A 23,276-nucleotide genomic window follows, 5' to 3' on the forward strand; every position below is an offset into this window, starting at 1 on the left:
GCTGTCCCGGGGCGCGGCGGCCCCGCGGGCGGTGCGGTGCGGGCCCCTCAGGCAGCGCCCGGCCCTGGCGGCGGCAGCGCCCCCAGCAGGCGAGGCGCGGCGCCGCTCCAGACCCGCCCGCGGGGCCGCCGCGCCCCGGACCCGGTGCAGCCGCCGCCGCCCGGGGACGGGCCGGGGAGAAGGAGGAGGAGGGGCGGCGGCCCCACGGCCGCGCTGGTGCCGCCCGCCGTGCGGCCCTGCTCGTCGCCGCCATGAGCGCCGGTCAGGCCGCGGCGGAGGAGGAAGACGCCGCCGCCGAGTCCCCGGCGCTTCCCAGGGTGCTCTCGGCGCTCTTCTACGGGACGAGCTCCTTCTTCAACGTGCTGGTCAACAAGGCGCTCCTCAGCGCCTACAGGTGAGCGCCGGGGCAGAGCGGGCGCCCCGCCCGCCGGTGCTGGCACAGCCGGCGCCGGGCCGTGGCAGGGTGTCCCTCGCTGCCCGGCGGATAAGCGTCCCCGCTCCTGCTCCCCTTCCCGGTGGCGTCCGTGCCGCTCGCATCCCGGGCTGCCAGCTGGTGGGTAATGGGCTGGGAGCCGGGCCAGCTTCTCCAGTTTCAGACCCCACTTGTGCCCAGTTGTACCAGTTCTGCAGCACCGCCCGACGGCAGGCACGGTTCCGACAACACCCTTTTTTTACTCGGGGTCTTTACAGTATTCCCAGGGGATCGCCTCACCTCAGATACCCGTGAGGGAAACAGCGTGTGCCCTAGCTGTTCCTGCCGAGCAGTATATTCCTTCCAGCATCTTTCTTTTCTGAGGTAGCCAGAAAAGAAAAGTGAAGCTTTTAAAATGGCTTAATCGTATCAGAAAGTAATCGTTTCAGAAAATACTGAAAGGTTCCGTCCTTGACTTGATGGCGCTAATTCCCATCATGGTGATAATTAGCATTTTACACCATTATGTAAAGCAACAGCATTAACTGCAGACCTCTTACACTTTAAGTCTTTCAGCTGTGGGAAACAGAGGAACTTGAGCATTCATCTCCAAGTCATACTTTTCCCATCTAGATTTGTACTTTTTGGACTTCGATCATCCCTGTGAGTCCCTTCTGACTGAGGATAGTTTGTGATTCTATGGTTGTCCTGTGATTCCCATTTTTCTTACCATTAACATCTTTTACTTATCTTTGCTCTGTTTTTGCTGTGGTTTAGCTCATCTTGAATCAAAATAAAAAGAAGAAAAACCAAAATGAAAAGAAAGCTAAAAAGCCAAACTTGCTGTCATTTTCTAACATTCAGTGCTATTTAAACATATAGCAGCTGTATTTAATATGTCTCATAAATTGTACATGGTGCAAGTTGAGGTTTTTTAATACTGACGGACTGCAGCTTCCTGCAAGTCCCTGACATAGATCTAGCACATCTGTGTGAGATAATCGAGTACAATATGTCCATCAGTTAGCCTAAGTTTTATATTAAGACCTTATAGCATTGCTGGAAATATTTAGGCCTCTGCAAATCATAAACGTCTGGAGAAATCTGTGTAGTACAGATGGGTGAGCTGTCCATTTTTGTATGGAGTAGCTGTAAATACTAAACAAAACGCAGTTTAGGTGTCACATGACTTTAAATGGAAGTCCTGCTGTTTCTTGTTTTTCCTGCCCCCGATTCTTCTGTTTCCCTGAATTTCTTTTGCTATTGGTTGCTCTTAGCTCTGTGCTAGGACTTTAATGCTCTTATGGCCTTCCTGCTGTGATTCAGCACATTGTATATTTTGTCAATGCTTTGTTCCTATCCCAGTTATGTTAATTTGAGATGTACATTTCTCACTACACCAAGTAAGAGTACAGCAGTTCCTGCAAATGTCATGGAGTGCAACAAGGCCATGGATGAGTTGTTCAGCCTGGATAAATTCCAGGAAGACCTTATTGTGGCTTTCCAGTATCTAAAGGGCTCAAGAAGGACTTTTCAGAAGGCCATGTAGTGATAGGACAAAGGGAAATGTCCTTAAGCTGAAAGAGGACAGGTCTAGATTGATACTAGGAAGAATTTCTTTGCTGTGAGAGTGGTGAGGCACTGGATGGACTCTCCATCCCTAGAGGTGCTCAAGACCAGTCTGGATGGGGCTTTGAGCAACCTAGAGTGGTGGAAGATGTCCCTGCCCATGGCAGAGGGTTTGGAACTAGGTGATCTTTAAGGTCCTTTCCAACCTAAACCATTCTATGATTCTATCCATGCTTTCAGCTCAAGCCAACCAAAGGGTTATAGTAGGAATCTAGCTAATTTAGAAGGAAATAGATGTTTCTACAACATTTATCTAAGAACTTGATTAGGACAAAAACATATTGCTAGTCTGTTTGGACTGTAGAGATAAACTTCCACATTAGAGCTAGTGCAAGAGGTTTAAGTTACTATTCCATATCAGGATTCAAAATGTATATGTGAAGCTACTCAAGAAACAGTGCATTAAGAGTTCTCTTACCTTCACTTATGAGTATTTCCCAAACAGCTAACAGTTCAGAATTGACCAACTGTGCATGGGCTGTGTTATTTGGACTGCAGAAATAAAAAATTATTACTACAATAAGTGTAATCCCAAGCTCTTCTTAAGCACAGGCCAGTCATCCTCATGTTTAATTGTTGATTTTGGTATTAAACTTTAATTTTTTTATTTTTTCCTAATTATTTCTTTCCATTCCTCAGTACTAAATATCTGTTCATGCTTTTCAGCTTCCCATCACCAATGTTTCTTGGAATTGGACAGGTATGTTCACAAGTAAAGCATACTAAAATTATTCATTATTTTGTGAGGTGAACTAATGATAAATAGAGGTAGATTTTAGGGGGCAAAATCACTATAATAAGCAGTTATAGTGAACTTCTTGTCTACTGGATTAGATACACTATAAGGAACTGTAATTTGTTTCATTGAAAACAGGCAACTTTGAGCTTGAGTCAAAATTATTGGCTGGAGAGAGTCATGTAAAAGGCTGGAATGCTATTTATTTCTTCTTGTAAAATTCAGTAATTAAGGAATCTGGCCTTCAAAACGGTCCAGCTTTGTTCTAGCAAGTGCATACATTCTATGAGAGTCCTTGAGCCTTTGTGGACTACATGCAGAGACATTGCCCCTGTCTGTAGCCAGACCATGTGTTTCCTCATAAATTTCTCCCCACTTCCCAGTAGTTTTCCAGTAGAACCTGTGCAAAATTTTGATTCTTTCTTGCTTTACTTGCACGTGGGTAATTTGCAGTATTGCAGCAGAAATGTTTTTTATTGTTTTTGTTGTTAGGAGGCATCATAGTAAAGCCAAAGTTCATATACTTGTGGACTGGGTCCATAAAGGAAATGTATCACTGCAGAGGGATCACTGATAAAGATTGAGCCTTGAAACAAGTGTTGTTTAGGTAAACACATTTTATAAAGAACTTGCTTTCTGCCAAGGCTGCACAGCAGAGGGGTAGTGAGGAAGAATTGAAAACAGGCTGCAAGTCTGACATCTCTGCTGTTACAGGGAGTAAAATGTCTTGTAAAGACTTAGCGATGGGATAGAGCGAGTTTTACACATCCAGACTGCCCAAGGAACCACAGATCATGTTTCAGTGAAAGGATAGAAAATGTGGCAATAATTCATGTCTTGATGTATCTTTTTTCTTTGCAGAATCTAAGACTTAATGGCATTTCCATTTTTTTTGTTACTGATCCTTCCAAGGTTTTTCTGAATACTATATAAAGTACATGTGATATGGTATAATGATTTAGTCTGCAGAATATGACTCCACCTTATCCTCTAGACAGCCAATTACTGTATTTTAGTATTAGGGAAATTTGACCCTTTGTTTTGACTCCCTGGGGACAGCATTAACGCCTATGATATAGGATTGCTCAGATATTCTTCTTTATTCTGTCTGCACCTTTATTATTTCTTCCTCATGTTGTCAACAGACTGATTAATGCCCAACTTCCATCTTACATTACCAAAAAAAAGTTTTGGGAGTGATTCTGCAGACTAAACAATTCTCTGAATAAAAACTTCATGGTTTATTTGGGATTATGTCCTATTTTATTTTCTCAGCATGCACTGTTTCACAGAGAGCCACTAATTTTCTTCAGGATAGTAAAGTATATGTGTTTAATTTACTTTTAAATAAATAACTGGCAAAATAATTTCAATTTATTAATTGCATTCTGTGCTGTTCTTTTAGAGAAATACATAAAACCTAGCATTTGTCAAATTTGTATAAAGATTTTGTGTTTGAAGCAGTTTTTTCATTCATACGTTACAATTTTGGTCTTATGTGACTTCTCATTTTTTTCTTTTTGTTTAGATGGCCGCCACTATACTTATCTTGTATGTGTCAAAATTAAGAAAGATTGTTCACTTCCCTGATTTTGATAAAAGTATACCTGTGAAGGTAAGGATCACATATGTCTTGGTGTTAATAGAAAAGTTACTTCTTATATAACATTCTTTCTTACAAAGACAAGAAAGCATTTACATTTCTTTTTCAAATGGGATTATTTGTATCATTGTTTCATTTAAAAGTTTATTTGATAATTTTAATTTTTCTGCAATATTGTAGTTTGGGCCATAGATAGAAACTGTTTGCAGAGAAATCTGGTGCCATTATGTTATGTAGCACATGGGAAGGGTGCTTTACTTTTATACAGATGCATGAACTCTTTCATATTCCTGAAAGGTTTTTCTGGATATAGCTTTCTGTGGGATCAATGGGAGATACCTTTGCAAAAGACTTTTGAACATAGCATAATGAGAGAAAGGCTCCTTGGAAATATGAATGGAGCATGTGATAAAATAATAGAAAAACAATGTGATTGATGAGAAACCAGAGCAACAGTTGACTCCTAGTATAAGATTTTTGTTTTAGGAGGGGCTAAAATAATGCCCACTGAAAATGCTGTAGGTGGTGACTAGCTTCATCATACAGACCTTAAATGTGTATGGTCTAAAGAGACAGGACAGAACAAATGTGAGAGGACCTCCTCTTACCTCAGTTTGGGAACTAGGATGTGAAATGACTACAGCAATGATCCTCAAAGATTTTTGCACCTAGGCGATGTTGCTGAAGTGTTTCTTTGATGCATTAGCCTGTAAGTTTATGTCTTGTTGCAGGGTATCGGTTGTGCTCACTCCAGGAACAGGGAGTGTTCCCAGCCCTGCTGCAGGGATGAGATAGTAGAGCTTTTCAGGCCCACATCTTTACTGCAGAATCATGTCTTATTATCAATATGAGGTTTAGAATGGATGTCTCACAGATATGTTTATTCTTAATGCATGTTGAAATTGTTGGGATTTCTACATGTACAAGTCTTGGAGAAAAATCTGTGGAAACATTTATAAAATGGACAGTCCTTCTTTATTCCAGAATAAGAAAGGTTTCCCAGTGGGTAGCTTTGAGTTCCACATATAAACAGCTTGAGAAGTTTCTTCCTTCCATCCCCCCCCAAGTCTTCTGTGCTCCCTCTCTGCTGTTGTCTTTACTTATGTTAAAAAAATACAGCACACATTTTCTTTATCCTACTAATATGTCTTGTTTGGAAGACTGCTGGATAGGCTGGGAGCAGTCAGCATTTTAACTTCCAGGTCTTGCACATTGTTTGTAGAGCTGGATTTGACTAGTCATAGTGAATCAGCTGGATTGCTTATTGTTATTTCTCTACTTTTTAAGGAACCCTTAGGCCAACTTCTTATCCTTTTGTCAGATTTTGCTTTGACACTAAGATAATCATTACTTTTCACTCCTTGACTGGTTTATGTCTTCAGTGCATTCAGCTAGAGTTTTAAAGTAGTGAAATGCTTATTTTAGTGATGAAGCTTTGAAGTTCCTGACCCTTTTTAAGTAAATGATTCACTGATCTCTGCTGTTATGCTGGATGTTGTAATACTATCTTTACAAAGGAATGAATTTCAGAGGAAAGCTAATATAATGTCTGCTCTGGTTTTAGCCTATAAATTAAATGAATCCAAATGTTCTAAATAAAAGTCTGCAGATGAGATAGTGCATTACAACATTTTTGCAAACTTATGTTGACAGGTGGAATATTTATCGTTACTCATACTCCTGCTTTCTTTATAGTCCTGTTTACTTTTACTGTGACTTTCACTTAAAAGTTAACTTCAGTTGGCTATCAGTTAACTTTTACTTCACCTTTTTTTCTCTCTTGCTGTGGAAGAAATGCAGAATTTTTAACATAGATAAAATATCCCAATCCTCTGTATGCTTTTCCAGCAAAGTTTAAGAATGTATAGCCTTTGACTATAGTGTTCTCTAAAGTGTTCCTGTGTAGAAACAAGGGCAACTATTACACATTAAGACAGATGATCTGTTATATCTTTCTGCCATTTCAGCTCCTCTTGACTGATAGTGAATGGGACCAAATGTACACACTGCCTTTGTCCCCATTGATTATTTTGGTTGGTTCAAATCTTCCACAAATTTCAACCTCACCCATTCTGTGATACTGTAATATTTTCTGTAACAGGAAAATTAATGGCTTTGAATTGCAGCTGATTATTGTAGGGATTCATGTGTACTTGTACATTTTCTTAAGGCCCTGAACTTCCATTATTGTTTATCTGTATTGTGTTATGGACCATATGTTTCTGTGCAAATCACTCTCTTTGCTAGAAGCAAAGTTTAATTTACTCATAATTGCTTACCTTTCCTTTCCAGTGTCTCACATGGCATTTCTGGGTAGATCTAAAATGTTGTGACTTCCATATGTGCCAATATATGTGGAGTATGTACAGAAGCACAGCATACTTATAGTTTACTAACTTTTTTATCCCACCTCTTAACTTGCTTATTTAGCTACTGTTGTTAATATTACTTTAATGCCTAAAATTAAATATTAAAATGGGTATTAATCTGAGTGTTATAGTAACTAGAATAAAAGTGATTAACATTTACTCTTAAATGGATTCTAAGTTTCATTAGTGGTAGATTGCAACTCTTTTAATGACATCAATGAAGCTGTGGTCATGACCAGTCACATAAATGGGAGCTGCAGATGAGTTTGCAGCATGGTTACAGTTTTTTCCATTCTTTCTTGATAAATGTACATCTGGTATGACAGGTATCAAATTCTATCAAGTAAAGTTTCTCAACAGTACTTCTAAACAAAATAATCTGAGTTGTGCTTTTAATTTTATCACAGTTGTTTCCTCTGCCTCTGATTTATGTTGGAAACCACTTAAGTGGATTATCAAGTACCAGCAAACTCAGGTACAGTAAGTAGAAATTATAAGTAGACTGTTTGGATTTAACCCTTTTCTCTTGTGGGGTAAAAAAAGAAGCACTAAAGAAGAGCATTGTCTTGAGTCTTAAATTCATGTTGTGTCTGTCTGCCTGTCTGTCTAAATCCCTGGTACTGTTATGGAATTTTGATTTACGAACATTTGATCAGTTTACAAGATGTCTGCTTCCTTTAAAAGGAGCTTAGCCAGGCCTGTACTGACATAAAATCACAGTATTCCTGTGTGACCATGAAAGTGCTTATACATTTGCCTCAAACCCAAGCATCCAGCTTTTCCTGGGTGTCCTAACCAGAGAGTTGGAAAACTGTAAGGTGTTTCTGAAAGAAGAGGCATAAGGAAAGTATTTGTAGAATGATGCCATGGCAGATATTTAGGAATCACCAAGGGATGAAAAAACTGCTGTGTAGTGCAGTAGTGATGGCCTAGCCCTGCTGAATGCCAAAAGCAGATTGCCAGGGAGCATTGCTCCAAGGGTGCCTTGACTTCCATGTGCATGTGAATGTAGACCTATGAGAGTTGCTTCCATGCTAGTGCTAAAAAGGTGTCAGTAATGTAGACATGTGCTGTAACAGAATGAATGACTGTATTTTCTGTGGAAGATGAGCACAGAAGGATGATGGCTGCAGCAGGACTGGAGGATACAACACCACCATTGTGGTGATTTTTTTATGTCATTGCAGCCTCCTGAGAGTTTGGTACCAAGCTAAACCAAAACAGAATTTAGCAGGTTTGTGTGCATCTGAGACAAATGCTAGGAAGGAAAATAGAACCACAGAACTATAGAATTGTCAAGGCTGGAAAAGACCTTTAAAATCATCCAGTCCAGTTGTCAACCCAGCACTACCATTGTAACCCTGGACCAGTAACCTTATCACCCAGTGCCAGATCCAAACACCCTCAGGGATGGTGACTCCACCACCTTCCTGGACAACCCACGCTAATGCCTGATCACCCAAACAATGACATTTTTTTTCCTAATATCTAGTCTGAATTTCCCTGTCTCAGCTGAAGGCCGTTTGTTCTGGTCCTCTCACTGCAGGCACAATAGGATAGACCTGCCATCACCTCACTACACCCTCCTTTCAGGGAGTTGTAGAGAGTGATGAGGTCTCCCAGGGTATTACTTGTAATTTTTTTACATTTCTTTTCTTTTATAGAATTAATATTCTCTAGCTATGAACACTAGATGCCTGATTCCACAGCTCTTTGTTGAATGTGTTCACAAGCTGTTCCACTGAAACAGACATAAAGACTTAGGCAGTACTGTGCCTAGTAGCGCTACAGTCATTGTGAATATGAAAGTAGTTTCAAAACTGTAAAAGCTTGCTTTTTCTTTCCCTTTTCTCTGACTGTAAATTTTAATGTTTAATAGGGTGTATCAATGTACATTCTCCCTCTCCTGTGGCTGGTATACCTCATTTAGATTTACTGGTTGTAACTGATTTTTATAACAGAAACTTTAAAATGCCAGCAGTGTTTCTATCATTAACATTTTGTTCCACTGCATTTTGTTACAATATATGACACTTGTTTACATCATTGCATTCTCCACCTTGTTTGAATTGTCTGGAAGGTGCAGGTGATCTTTTGCATAAATTCGAAATATCCATTATAAAGTTACTAAACATTGTGTTAGGAATTGTGTTATCTATTAATGCAATTGTTAATAATTATCTTAAGCAGGGGATTAATTGGTCCATATGGCCATGCTGTCACATTTACAAAGTGTCAGATGCGTTTTCTTACCCAGAAAGGTTTCCAACTACATTACTGCATGAAGATCAACAATATGTTGCTAAAAGAAGCAGTTTGTTTGGTAGTTGAGGCTGGTCCCACCTTTCATGTTTCTTGTATTTCCTATAATTTTTTAGTCATGGATTTATTTTACTTCTTTTTTTCAAAATATGTCTTGTTTACTAAGCATGTTTTCTTTGTGTTTTATTTCTGTTATATGTTTTCATAGACAGGTTTATTGTCTTCTCTTAAGTTTATAATATAAATAATTTTTATTTAACTCTGCCTATGAATTTTGCAGAAAGAATTCTTTCATAAGGGTAGGTAGAAAATACCTACTATATTCCATTTCAGTAATGCAGAGTGACCTTCAGAACATAGCCAGTTGCATTGATTTACAAATTGGCAAAGCTTGCTATATCTTTCAATGATTGGTATCTAATGTGCCTCTTATATCAGACTGACATTTTTATATATGTATTAAATGATTTGGTGTTTGTTTTGGTTTCTTATTGCTGGACTAATTGTTCCATTTCCTGGACTAGTAAAATAAGAGTTAGAATACAAGAATGCTGTTAATCTGATGCTATGCTTGGATTTTTATTTTGTTTTTTTGACAGTTTGCCGATGTTTACAGTGCTCAGGAAGTTTACCATTCCACTTACTTTACTGCTGGAAATCATCATACTTGGGTGATCCTTTTTGTTTGTTTTTGGGGTTGTATTTTTGGTTTTTTTGTTGTTTTGTAGGTTTGGTTTGGTTTTTTTTTTCATTTAAGATACCTTTGTTTTAGAACATGTCAAATGGATTACTTATGTCATCTCATCAGTGTATTCAATGAGTCATTTTTACATACAAATAGAGAAAAGCAAAGAAAGTGATTTATGTAGCTTTTTTGAAGGCATAGATATATACATTTCAGTGAAGACAGGGAAAAAATCTACTTGCCAGTTTCGTGTCTCATTTTCTAGACTGTTTCACAGATTTCAGGTCCACAGACACAACTCAGACACTTTCAGTGCTTATGTTTGTGTCTTGTCTTGGAGGCTCTTAAATTGCTTCAAACAGACAGATGCTTATGTCTCCAAAGAATGCTGATAGCATGGCAGTCTGCTTATGTAGAGAATGTCTGGGTCAAGTCTGAAAAAATACCATGTTAATGGAGCAAAATGGCATCTGCCAGTCGTTAGATCAGAGAATTCCTTACTTACAGACACCTATGTTATTTTTCACAAGAAGTTATGAAGGATATGCTAGCTACTCAGGATCTCTAATTTCAGTAGTCCTGAGTTGGAGGAACAGGAGTATAAATACATCATACTTTGTATAGAACTTGACAGTTCTATCCATATGGCTAGTACTGGACTCACAAGATGAACTCACAGGGAGAAAAAACAGCTTGCTGAAGCTCAACCCAGACAACACTAGAGTGATGGTCAGGGAAAAGCTAAAAAAAGCAAAAAGCCCTCAGGTAAACTGTCATCTCCTTTGGCTTTAGCAGCAGTTAATTGATGAGTGTGATTTATATTTGAAGATGCTCTGGAATTCTTTTGTAGTTTTAACTTCTCCCAGGGAAAACAAAACTTACTGTCTTCTGTTGGCCTGAAGACTCCCACAAGCAAGGGAAAAAAAAAAGTGAGTCAGTGAGATTATCATAAGTGCTCAGCTGGAGAATAGCATTGTGGCCTATGAGTGCAAACAACATCCTAACCAAAGGAAACTGGGGAGGAGAATGCTGTATTGGTGCAGACTGACACCTTGTATTTCCTTAGGGCTGAAAATGAAAGGGCTCGAGAGAGTCTGTGCAGGCTTATGTCAGGATTTTTGAAACAACCAGGATTTGGGTTGTTATTCTGAGAGTCATTATAGTCAAAGCCCAATTTATCTAGAGTCTGCTCAGTGCTTTATTTTTGGGACAGTGGTCCACAGATGTGCTGTTACACAGTGCATTTCTTTAAGAGCATTGTATGTTTTGTTTTAATGGATCTTCTCTCTCAGTCTATCTTGACAGAATCCATGTTTTCCCTTTCAAGTACAAAGTTTCAGTTTGAGTTCAAAATAAGTATCTATTTTAAAATAATCCAGACAGTGTGTTGTATATTATCTTCATCAACAAAGGTGATATAAAAAACTGCATGAGATATATACAGTGATTTTCCTTTATTGGACTGCTGAAAGACACTGAAATGTATCTGCTATGAATATCGGTATACATTAAATTTATTTGGTTCAGTGCTGTTACTTTGAACCTTTAATCTTTGCTTTTATAATTGTCTAGTAAGAGAGTGCTCTCAGTGCTTTTTCAATCTCCATTCTCAGGCCAAGGTCTGACAGCCTGGCACATGGGCAATCACGTTGTTTCTGTAAAGTTGTAAAGACTTTGCCCTCCTGTTAAATGTTCTGTGATTATTAATTGCTTTGAAACTTTTCAGGCAGACAGCCATTTAATCTCTGCTTTAAATAATGAAAATGTGAACTGTTTCAATTTTTGCCTACAGGAAACGATACCCACTGAATATTGTAGGCAGCGTATTTACCATCATTCTTGGGGCTTTCATAGCCGCTGGGTAAGGTTTTAATTTCTCATACAAAGCCTTATTATGAGGGGAGGGACAGCAGGAAGACTTTTTCCTTGTTTAGTTCTAAGTAAACTGAAGCTGAGATCAGTTGGAGAAAGTTGATTTGGAAGATCTCTCTAGTGACATCACTGGGAGGTACAGTTATAAAAGGAAAGAATCTGGTTCCTGCTGACAGTCTTTGGGTGTGTCTTTTTCCACCTCTAGGTTTTCCGTGTTGGCAGGATCATAGGTGAAGCAAGTTAAAACTATGTGAGGAATGTTGCTTTTACTTCATGGTATCAGTGTATTTTAATAATATTGGAAAAGTATGTTCTTGTTCTGGATAGAAAGACTGATATTTTGGTTGTCAAATATGGAGTTAGGCATCATGCAGTTTTTTAATCATAAAAATCCCACTTTTTATTTAGTAAGTTCCATTGTGAGATAATGTTCACAAAGCACCCATATCCATACACTGTTGTCCTATGTTTTCTGTTTGAACATTCCTCAATCTATCAGGAAAGGTAATGTTTTGATTATTTGTTTCCTGGCTTTTCTATAAACACGGGTAAATAATTTCCATGTGATGTGACCCAGATAGAGCCATGTCCTATCAAATTACCCTGTATTGATGAGGTCACTAGTCAAAACAGAAGATGTGACAATATGTCTGCTCTGACTGTAAAAAACAGTGAAATTTTATTCCCTAGCCACTTTTTGTAGTAAAAGAAATAGGTAAGTATATTCAGTTATAATTGGACTGGTTGTCAGGGTTGAGATGGGTGGAATTTTTCTCTGAATGAAAACTGAACATTTCCTGCCACTATAACGCTGAGCATTAGGAACTCTCTGATGTCTCATTTGTGATGGTCCTGTAACTGGAGAAATGGAAACAACTGCAAAGAAGGCTTGAAGCAAAACCTTTGACTGGGTGGAGTTCATGGGATTTGCATATCCTCATTCACAATATTCAGCTTGGTAAGCAAGGTAATACAATGCATTGCATATTTTTTGCTTATTTACAATATAGTATTTCTTTCTTTCCCAGATCTGATCTCTCTTTCAATCTGGAGGGCTACATCTTCGTGTTACTAAATGATATTTTCACAGCAGCAAATGGAGTTTATACAAAACAGAAAATTGATCCAAAGGTAACTGTGGGGTGATTAGATTGAATTTAGCATTATAACAATATGATAACAGTGGGTTTAGGGCAAGTGTAGGGAGGAAACCTCTGAAGAGGTCCCTCTATAAAGCAAGTTCAAGTGGCACTTCCGCCTACCTGTTCGGGAGATAAACTTCCTTAGAGAAAAGTGGAAAAAAATTGTTTATTGAATGAGCAAAGTACTCACAAACATGAAAAAAAAGAGAATCATATTAAACAATGGGACCTCTCATCTTTCTGAAGAGATGGCAAATTCAGAGAGTCCTTTTTGTGGCGTGTAGCTCGGCTTGCTCAGTCTCTTACCAGTCCCTTCTGTGCTGGGAAATGCCGAGTTCCAGCCCCAGTGGGCCACAGGTGTGAGCTCCTGGTACTCGTCTGGGTTTTCAGTCCAGAGCAGGGCTGATCTGTTCCAAAAAAGAAGAAGTCACTGTCCAGGGAACTTCTTTGCCTGAGCTCAATAAAAAAACTAGCTGAAAGCAAAGGAGAGCTCTCTGCTGCTGTTTGTGCTGCAGACAACACACACTGAGAGACAGAGAGAGCCGAAGCGCTCTATCTCTGTTTTTGAGTACAACACCCCCGACATTCCACCTCTTCTCCTTATCCCTCCCTTCACTCTTGGACCTAGTTTTAAAGGCACAAAACTTATTTCTTGGCTAAAAAGATGAATGGGGATACAATTCAGCATCAAAAAAAAAAAAAAAAAAGCAAACAGTTTACCTCTAAATATGATACATATTTATATAGGGACAATGACTTTTTAACCAGAAACACACTTTATTTGAGGTTTATGTAAAATAAACTGAAATCTGTCCAGCCTGAGTCATAACCACAGTATCTGTAGTCCTTTTTGGTTATCTAAAAGCAAGTCTGCAGCAAAGGCAGGTGAGACAAGAAATTAGACTATACCTTGATACATATTACTAATGTAAATGGTGGGCAGGCTGCTCTTCAAATGCAGTGGCATGAAACATACTAAGTTATAGCAAAGAGGATAGAGGTTTGGTTTCTGACTTCTTTATTTCAGCAGAAATATATGTTTTTTAATAATTTTGGATACCTTAGTAGATTCCAGACTTCATTTTTATTCATGAGCAGCACATAACAGCCTCACAATTTTCTGCAAAATACAGGAGAAGCGATAGGCTGGAGAGATTTTTCTAAGCAACATGGCTCAATCTGGAGGAAGGGAAGGCTATTTTTTCATTCTCTCAATCTTCTGCCTTTGTGTCAAGCAAGTTAACCCCTCAAGTTACGTAAAGTTACATCAATTACCAGTGATTACAGAGCTCTATTTGTGAGTCAAATCTCATTCATTTTTCTGTTATATGTTTTCATGGTTGATTTGCAGTAGAAGGACTGTATAATTCCTTGCCAGGCAGAGACTTGAGTGAAGTCAACACAAAGCATTTCTGCTACCAGAGCTTTTGAAATTCTTGGTGTCATGTAGAAAGTGTCCAACATATAACAGAACAGTAATACTCTGATGAGTGCACAGACAAAGTGACTGAAGTGGAAATTCAACTTAGTACAAAATACTGAATCTGAGGATTTCAAATTTGTATTTTAAATTGACAAATATTCTATTCTGTTTACTCACTGACAATAATGTCAGAAGAATTACCAGACTAGTATGTAGTATTTTGCTCCCAAATGGCTTTTAATGCTTTTAATGCCAAACAGCATGTTTCATTTTTCACAGGAGTTGGGAAAATACGGTGTCCTGTTTTATAATGCTTGTTTCATGGTGATTCCAACAGTTATTTTTAGCTTTTCTACTGGAGACTTTCAGGAGGTAAGTAGCAATATTGCATATCTCAGACTGATAATGTTATTTTGTTCAGATTTCATTTGGGTAGTGACATTTTTTTGTTTGTTTCTGAAGAGGTAATCCTACCTCTGTGTTAGTGATTAGGGTTTAAAAAGCGTAAGTTGGACATGTCCTTCACAGGTAAGAACTTTCAGTTAAGGAGTAGCTGAATTCATGTGATAGTTCTTATTTGAGTCTTGTCTATGAACTAACATATGTTTGGGGACACTCAGCTAGAACAAATGGTTGAGGATCCAGCTGCACTTTGTGATTTACCACAAATTCCAAAACAAGATTACAGCTACACAGACAATTTCCAGTCCTTCTCTCATTCTGATGTCCAGGGCAGATTTCTGTTAATCTCAGTCTAATCAGGTAACCTACATTTTCCATTCTCATAGAATGGCAGCATGACTTTCCCCAGGTAATCATAATACAGTATCCATAGGCGATATGTCCTGACACATAAAGTATCAGACCAGAAGGTTTTCATGGCTCCCTCACAGATTTGCTGAGTTACATTTTTCATAATAGTAAAGTGAGTCCAGTCACTCATATTCCTTTCTAGAAAAGTTTTGCATTTGCCACAGAAAATTCTTTGGAGGGTGTAATAAATCTTTGCAATATTCTTTGTTGTATTGCCCTGAACTCACATTATTTTGTCATTCTGCTCTTAGAATTCTGCTTTAAGCAGAAAAATTATGATTCGCTGAAATTGCTGGAAGTAAGTCTGCTATGAATGTGAAATTTCTTTATGTCGTGAGTCCAGCATGACCTTATGCCAGTTTAGGAAAATGCACCTGCTGTCTATCTTGGAAAAGGGGCCCAGGTTTATATAGCTGTAAGATTTCAACTGCTTTTCCAGCACACAGGGTTGGAGACATTTTGGGAGACCTGGTCAGAGAAGTTTAACTTGTTGGGTTTATTTGTTCCCTTGTTGGGCTTACCTTGTTGGGTTTACTTACTTTCCCCTGAAGTAAACCTTGTTAGGATTACTTCAGGGGAGAATAAGGAGTGTGTTGTGCCTACTGGCTGATTTGCTGTAAACAATTTAATGCTCAATTACCTGAGGAGAATAAATATCTATTAGAGAAATGCATTGTGCTTGCTGCGCATCACATTGGTTTGGTTACTTAATATTAGAAGTCTTATTAAATGATGCAGATGCACAGAAATCAATCTGTGGAGAAAACAGAGAAAATGGAAAAATACCAGTGACAAGTCAGCAAATGGTTGTAGATAAGCCTTGTACTTAAAAGATTTTCAGACCAGTTTTTACCCTGACAGAGCTTCTTGCCTTGACCCATCACAGCATGCATCTTTTGCTCTGAAGCTAAAACATCAGTACCACACCTATGTGATAGAGACATGCTTCTACTCCCCTAGATAGTTCTATAATCTTGTAGAGATTGCAGTTTGTGAGTGAATGTCTCGTTTGTCCTTCATCAGCTGGCTCACTGTAAGGACAGGAAAGCATGATGCAATGCAAGAGGAAGGAACCCCCAGAATGGCTCTGTGTTATACTCTGCAGTTTGTTGTTGCACACCAGCACAATTCTAGCAGGGCAGAGCTGCTCAAGATCCTTTTTGCTTATTGCCTCAGCTGGCTGCAGCTCAGGATGGGCTTGTGGCCTTTATTCTTTTTCCCAGGGATGTGTTCAGCCTTAGCTGAATTTGATGCATATGCAGCAACTGTAAACTAACCAGATTAAAATGAAGCATATCCAGAAATTACTAGAGATGGAAAAGAATCTGTGACATGTTTTGTAGTGACTGTGTGGCACTGTGTGTTTATTTGTTGCAATTCACTAGGGAGGGTACTTACTTCAAAGTAATTGAGCCTTTTCTTTGATCTTCATTGTTGAGACCTTAGTAATGCTTGGAGAGACAGCCTTGGGCCTTGAAAGCTGCTAAATAATCAATCTGTGGTGTGGAAGAGATTTAGAGGAAATTATTTATGTATTTGCTGTTTCCATCTGTCTCACATCAACAGTATTTATTATGCATTATTATTCACAGTATCTGTCAGTAAACAACAAAACACAGTTTTCTGTATTGTGTTTTTGTTCATTGTTTACAGTGTGCACTTCTGTATCTGCACTGCTCTGTGTGTTGCAAGTATGTCTCTAGGTATCATGGGTGCTGTCATCCTGTTGTCTCTCAAGTTAGATGCTTTAAACTGTTTCCAGAAGTAATATAAATGGTTCATAATTTTGGTATTAATGAAACTTATTTTGTGAATTTACATATTTTCATACTAAGTATATTTTATATGTGTTTACGGTTGATTATACGGCACATAATTCTCTCTCTCTCTTTTTTTTTTTTTTTAATAGGCAACACATTTCCAGCACTGGACAAATTTTTTATTTGTATTTCAGTTTATTCTTTCCTGCTTATTGGGGTAAGAACACAGGGGAACCAAGCATGTTGTTTCCATGGCAGTGTTTCAAATTGCAAATCTCAAATATAAGACTCAAATATAAGTTATGTTACAGTTTAAAGGAAATGTTTTTTCCCACTGCGTTATGTCTTGACTCATAATTATTTCTAATGGTGTAAATAGCTGTTCAGTGCTATCTGGATTTTTGACATCACTGTGCAGTGCTGGACACCATGACATTTAGCTTTGCATTTTCTGTACTGTGTCTTCTATCTGTCTCTTCGTATCATCTAACCTTTTTGCAGTAAGTTAATAGCATGTAAGTCCTTGAATATAGGAACTGTTTCAATATGTTTGTTCTTTAAAACAGCTGGAAAAGTGTGGGAGATTTAAAAGTAATGAAACAATGCTTTGAGTACTGTTGAAACTGCGGGGTCAGCAAAAGAATGAGTTGTATCCTGTTATTCTCCTCCATGTTGTGACAAAGAGATCAAACTAACTTCAAATATTGACATATAAACAGTGCAGAGAAAAGAGATTACTTTGCTGGAGCCAAATAGCATATTTTAACATATATTTTGAACATTCTGTATATGCTCATCATTAACTTAAAATAGAGATTCACAGAAATTCTTTTGTAAGGGTTTGAAACAGATGGGACTACAGAGCCTAGAAAAACACTGATCCAGAAAATGTTGAACAACTTGAAATAGTGCTAAACTTTTTAGCTCCCTGGCAGGAATTTATAAAATTTTGTCCTTTGTTTAGGTTTCTCTTGATGTATTCTACTGTCCTGTGCAGTCATTATAATTCTGCGCTCACAACAACAGTAATTGGTGCCATCAAGGTGAGTTATGGACCAGGAGAGGGACATATAAGTGCACAAATAGATAGGAAAGAGCGTTGGCTCAGCAGTGATCTTGATTCTACTTTGAGATGGAAACTCAAAATGCAGGCTAATACTGAGATACTGCTTGTGCCAAACAAGGTCACACCACAAAGTGACTCTGTTCTCTTGCATTGAAAGTCAGGTATGCTCCAGAAAACATTGTTAGTATTGATCTAATTTTTTTTCTCCTACAAGAGAAACTGGAACAATTTTAATTAAGAGATGTACATTTACCCACATTTCATCAGGCACTATCACATGCCTCTGTTGTTTATTAAGTTATTGTGTGTTAGTCAAGATGCCCTGATGCAAATCCAGGTGAACTGATAGGAATTAACCTACTTTTACTTTGAGCTAAACTAATTTCCTTTGCAGCTAATACATAGGGCTTCTATAGATGCAGAATAATGACTAAGCTGAAGTACGAAGTGTGCTTTATGGTTAAGTGCCTCAGCCTCTGTCTGAGAACTTGTGTTCTAGCTGAGTGGACTATTTAATTTTGGTGTGTACAAGTTCTGGTCAATTTTATCAACTCTAAAACATGTATGTCTTAAAAACTGAACCGGGTGTCCTTACAGTCTGTTTTCTTTAACCCAATTTAATTAAAAAACATGCATCTTGCTTTGTGTTCATGAGGACAGCATGTCTAGGAGCATCCCTCACTGCCCATGCTTTTTTTTTTTGGTGGCCAGTTTGGAGAGGACCACAGAACTGTAAAGCTGAAATAGCTGGAATAAAGCTAAAACTTAGGCAGCTGTGGGCAAAACATTTTCAGAATTCAAACTAGCTTAGGCACAGTACTGAATCCCTTCTGTGACTAAGGAAAGCAACACATTCACCATAACAAAATCTGAAAAAGGAGAGTGGTACTTCTCTTTCTACATTCTTTTTCTTTTTTGAAGGCTGCAAGATTCATCTGTCCTGGTTTGAAGGACAGGTGTCTGCCAATAAAAGCAGATGCTTCTCTTTGAAATGGAGAATGTAAACCCTCTCCCTCCAAATTATTATTATAATTTTGAATGTAAGGGGCTGTCAGGCAAATAGATGGGAATTAGGAATAGCAGTTCTTTACTGGGAAAATTAAAATAGAAATACAATATTACAAAGAACAGTCCCAACCCTGACAGAGTCAGAATACAACCTGGCACCCTGTCAGTCAGGGTATTGGTAGCAGTTCCATTAAATGGTGGCTACAGTCCTTCTGCAGTGGCAGGTGTGGTTCAGCTGAAGCAGTGCTCCTGTGGAAGGCTGCAGTTTTCCTCTGAAGGTCCAGGGATGATGTGGAAAGGTCTGGCTCTCCTCTGGAATCCAGTGGGAAGCAGGTGTCCAAAATCTCAGTTTTTATCTAGGAAGGAAGGGCTTGGCTCCTCCTCCTGGCTGGAGAATCTCCCAATGGGATGAGGTAATTTTATCAGTCATAGAGTGGGACTTAATGGCCCATTAACAGATGATCTCTTTCCTGGAGGGAAGATGGGTTGTGGAAAAGATAAAGATGATTGCCCCACCTGGTTTTAAAGATGGCCCATTAACAGATAGTTTGTGCCACTAGATAAGGGTCACTGCCCCAACAATCTGCTTCAACAGATGGTGATAGAATACACATTTCTGACCACATCCTGTATTGCAACCCAACACACATTCTGTGCCCTGAAAGTGTTCTTTTAAATTTTATATGTCTGCATCAAACCATTAAGTCAGGGCAAGACCATTTCTGTTTTCTAAGCTGTAATAGTCTTCGACACACTTTGAGCAGCTTTAAAGTAGAGAAACAGTTTATGATGCAGCGCACTCCATTAGATACTGGTAGAGATGTTATTGTCCAGGCTAGCTGCTGAAACAATTGAAAGCAATGAAGTATTAGTGAAATGATCACACGTTTCTACATCTTTCCTTCTGTCTTTAGGGGACTATTTTTCCAAATCTTGATTCAGGTAGGTGAGAGGTAGCATCTTTAACTTCAAACTGTGCCTGTCTTGAACCTGTACCAGGTGATTTCAGTGCACATTTAGTTGGAAAAGTAGCAGATTAGCAGATAACCCTCTTAAGGTAATAATGAAGAACTTTTACTGTAATTTTAAGGCATCCTATTTATTCTGGGGAACCCAAAATTCACTTTTAAGAAATGGGATTTGAATTCCAAAGATGATAAAGAAATAAATTTCAAAAAGTAACTTAGCTCCATTTTGCCTAATATCAAATAGCACTTTTTTTCCCTAGGAAGTCACTGTGCATTGTATAAATTTAGAAAACATACTGATTTTATTATTCTTTTTATTGATACATTATCTATAAGGCTGGCATCCCATGGAATTAATTTAAAGGCTGATTTTAGAGTGGTCAGCAACACAGTATAGCTATTTCCTTAGAAAAGTGAATTAGTTGATATTGCTTGTATTCATGGAGGTGAAATCGGACATAAATAAATGCATTAATTTGTTTCCTTTTCAGAATATATCCATTGCTTACATTGGCATGTTGATTGGTGGAGATTACATATTCTCCATGTTAAACTTCGTAGGGCTAAATATTTGGTAAGTGAAACTTGAATGGCTTTTTTTTTATTACAGCTGAAAATTTCTCAGTGAGTTCTAGTTTTAGGTTTCATTTGACTGCAGTCATTTGGGTGATGCAGTTTTGAAACTGGCCTGAAGAAGCACTGCCTCGGGATGTAAAGTTCATTACACATTTTCACATTTGTTTTCGGAGTTTAAATCTTACTGTGGTAAGGCCTAGTTGTGAAAATATGCCCACAGTTTTACTGTGTAAAATTGAATTAGTTCTTTTTTTCTTGTGAGCATCAGATCTGAGCTGTGAGGCTTCCACATAAAAGCAAGGTGTGGTGTGGGAAATGAGTTGTGCCCATTGAATCTAAGTTCTAACTTGTGAGTTGTTACTTTCTGTGCTTAAAATGATAATTTGTGTTTATGAATCTGCGTGAGCAACTGGTAGTTGATCTTTGTCTGCTTGGGGCTGCTTTCTCAGAGGGATTACATAGCTCTGAGGCACTCCTAGTTTATGATAGCTGGTGTTCTTTAGCCCTTCAGAAGGAAAGGCATGTACCTATGAAATGACATCTGTAGCATCAGGCATCTCTGACACCACTGTTCATTCTCTTTTCTTTAGTATGGCAGGAGGACTGAGATACTCATTTTTAACATTAAGAGGAAACAGCAAGCCTGCACAACCTGGGGATGAAGAAAATGCACTTCCAGTGTCAAAGAGTTAGGCAAAATGCCTGCTTTGAAAGAGACTGAAGACACAAGTTTGTTTACCATTGCTAAGACCTTAAATAAGTATATGCTGGAACATATTTGGAACAACAAAAAAAATCTACCTCAGTTGTCACAGACATGCACACAATTCACTGGCTCAGAAATATTCTTGCACACCATGTTTTTTACAAGTAAACTGGTTTGCTTTTAGCTTTTTTTTAATCTGCAAACCATTTTATAGGAAGAAATGCTATGAGAAAATCTCAAGTTGTAAATTTCTGCATTTACCTGTACGTGGGTGCTATTTCAACAAGATCTTTGAGTTCTGTTTCAGTGGCTGCTTGTAGTTTCTCAAAGGAAAAACTCTGTGTAAAGATCACGAGGCTTCATTCACCACTGCCTTATGCCATATGTAATCCTTCATATCAGTGAGGAGAGGAAAGATCCTAGCAGTTCAGATTGGTTTCATGAATGTATTTGTTCTTGGGTAAGTTATGCAGAACATACGGGACAAAGAGGATATTTGCCCCCAGATTGTTCCCTGTGCAAGTGTCCACTAAAATATTCAGCCTATGTCCATGTATGTACATTGTGTAGACATTCTCTCTGTGTTTTTGTCATCCTCAATCACACCATTGTGTTCTGCAGCAATTGTCACAGTTGTTATAAATGAGCCCTCATAACTTTGCAGAAGAGCAAGGAGAGTAGTGAAATGACAGGGGATTTTTTTAATATTTAAAGATTTTTGTGTCTGTGTGTCTGTGTGTCTGTAAGACAGTACCAAAAAATCTATTTTTGTTAAAGTACATTTTTCTTTCTATATCACAGTCCCCTCCTCTCACATTTTGTCTGTAACCACTTCTCTGTAGAGAAGTGGTGCTACTATGTACGTACATGGTAGGAAAGGGAAACATAAATATGTGGAGGACTGACCTGTGTTTAAATAAGGAGAAATGGCTAGTGTCCTGTTGTGTCTTATATATACAGTAAAAGCTTACCTGGTACTAGTTTATTCTAAGCTTTCAATTCTAAGCAAGGAATCATAATGAGCCTGGGGATTACTACAGTAGGCTCAGCTGGTACAGTAGGCTCAGTGGTTAAGAGGCCCGGCCTCATGGACTGAGTTATCATCTGGGACAAATAAACCCACATCTATATTTCAGTAACACCTGCATCTATATTTTCTTCTTTGGAAATACTTGACAGTGCTTACCTGTTTCTCTGAGGATAAAATGTGAACCTTTGAAAACATGAGCTTTGAAGTGTTGGAAGACAGTAGAGAAATTAATCTTGTTGAAGTTCTCAATTCCCTGCAAGCATGAGCCAAGATTTTTGAAAATAATCAAACCAAAAGAAGATTTTGAAAGACTTTGGCATGGAACCAGGGTGGTCTAATGACTTATTTGATCCCCACTTGGATTAAAATACAGCGAAGAAAACCTGAAAAGCATTACTCTGTGTGTAGCACATCAATGACCAGTCTGAATTAGATCTAAGAAACATGGCTTCACACCAGAAGCTTCAGGGAGTGACTGCCTGCATGGATTTGAATGGCAAGAGGAGCAGTGACTGCAGATACTAGAAGTGGCATTTAAAGGCACACTCAAAGCGAGAAGAGAAATGTGAGCTATCCATTTTCTCATGGCTGGCTAAGAATGTGACTTTTATTTTCTGTCTGCTAAAGACCTGTGGAGGTAAAGCGTTGCAGCAAATATTTTTCAGTGATCTGTTTTAAAATATTTCCTTTATGCTTAAAAATCTACAATATTTTTGAGTGTGTTCTTTTATAAGGATCCTCTTTCTTCAGATAATCCCTACCTCCACAATTCCAGTTACTGACCCTTAACTCTGCCATGAGACAAGGTATTGGAAGGTTTTCAATAATTATGAAATTAGTATGAGTGCCATTTGATTGCTGTATTGATGAACACGCAAAGGCACCTGCTAAATAAGGTGTAGTTCCCACAAAGGAACACCTAACGTATGCATATAATTCATTAATATTTTGCTGTACCTTTTATAAATAAAAATATAGAGATTACCATTTTAACAGGTGTTTTGTTTGTTTTGGTTTTTTTTTGCGGGGGGAGGGTGACGTCTAATTGTCCCAAACACTTGAGCAACACAGATATTTGCTTTTTAAATGATCTACTGCTATAGTGTTCCTGAAGTAGTTTCTTTAGTTTATTCTGTACCACAGTGGAAGTGATTTTATTTAATTTCTTGTTCATAGAACAGTGCTTCAGACTTAAATTTCTCACTTGAAATACAGA

The 23,276-nt window shown here is 38.4% G+C and overlaps 1 protein-coding gene across 1 annotated transcript; it reads left to right on the top strand.

Moving 5' to 3' along the window:
* The first annotated feature begins 123 nt into the window (after positions 1 to 123).
* Positions 124 to 23,053, top strand: SLC35D2 (solute carrier family 35 member D2). Its single transcript, XM_056513601.1, has 12 exons — positions 124 to 394; positions 2,708 to 2,741; positions 4,306 to 4,392; positions 7,157 to 7,224; positions 9,611 to 9,682; positions 11,489 to 11,557; positions 12,597 to 12,699; positions 14,413 to 14,505; positions 16,856 to 16,923; positions 17,671 to 17,749; positions 20,240 to 20,322; positions 20,915 to 23,053. The coding sequence occupies exons 1-12, from the start codon at positions 252 to 254 to the stop codon at positions 21,015 to 21,017; spliced, it is 1,002 nt and encodes a 333-aa protein (XP_056369576.1). The 5' UTR covers positions 124 to 251; the 3' UTR covers positions 21,018 to 23,053.
* Positions 23,054 to 23,276: the final 223 nt, after the last annotated feature.

Source organism: Oenanthe melanoleuca, chromosome Z (assembly GCF_029582105.1).
Source record: "Oenanthe melanoleuca isolate GR-GAL-2019-014 chromosome Z, OMel1.0, whole genome shotgun sequence".
Lineage (NCBI taxonomy): Eukaryota > Metazoa > Chordata > Aves > Passeriformes > Muscicapidae > Oenanthe > Oenanthe melanoleuca.

Bases quoted from the DNA above. Each gene is read 5' to 3' on its own strand.
- SLC35D2 (XM_056513601.1), top strand. From the start codon at position 252: ATGAGCGCCGGTCAGGCCGCGGCGGAGGAGGAAGACGCCGCCGCCGAG. The intron at 2,742-4,305 runs GTATGTTCACAA...CTTTTTGTTTAG, and splicing joins TGTTTCTTGGAATTGGACAG to ATGGCCGCCACTATACTTAT. The intron at 9,683-11,488 runs GTGATCCTTTTT...TTTTGCCTACAG, and splicing joins CTGGAAATCATCATACTTGG to GAAACGATACCCACTGAATA.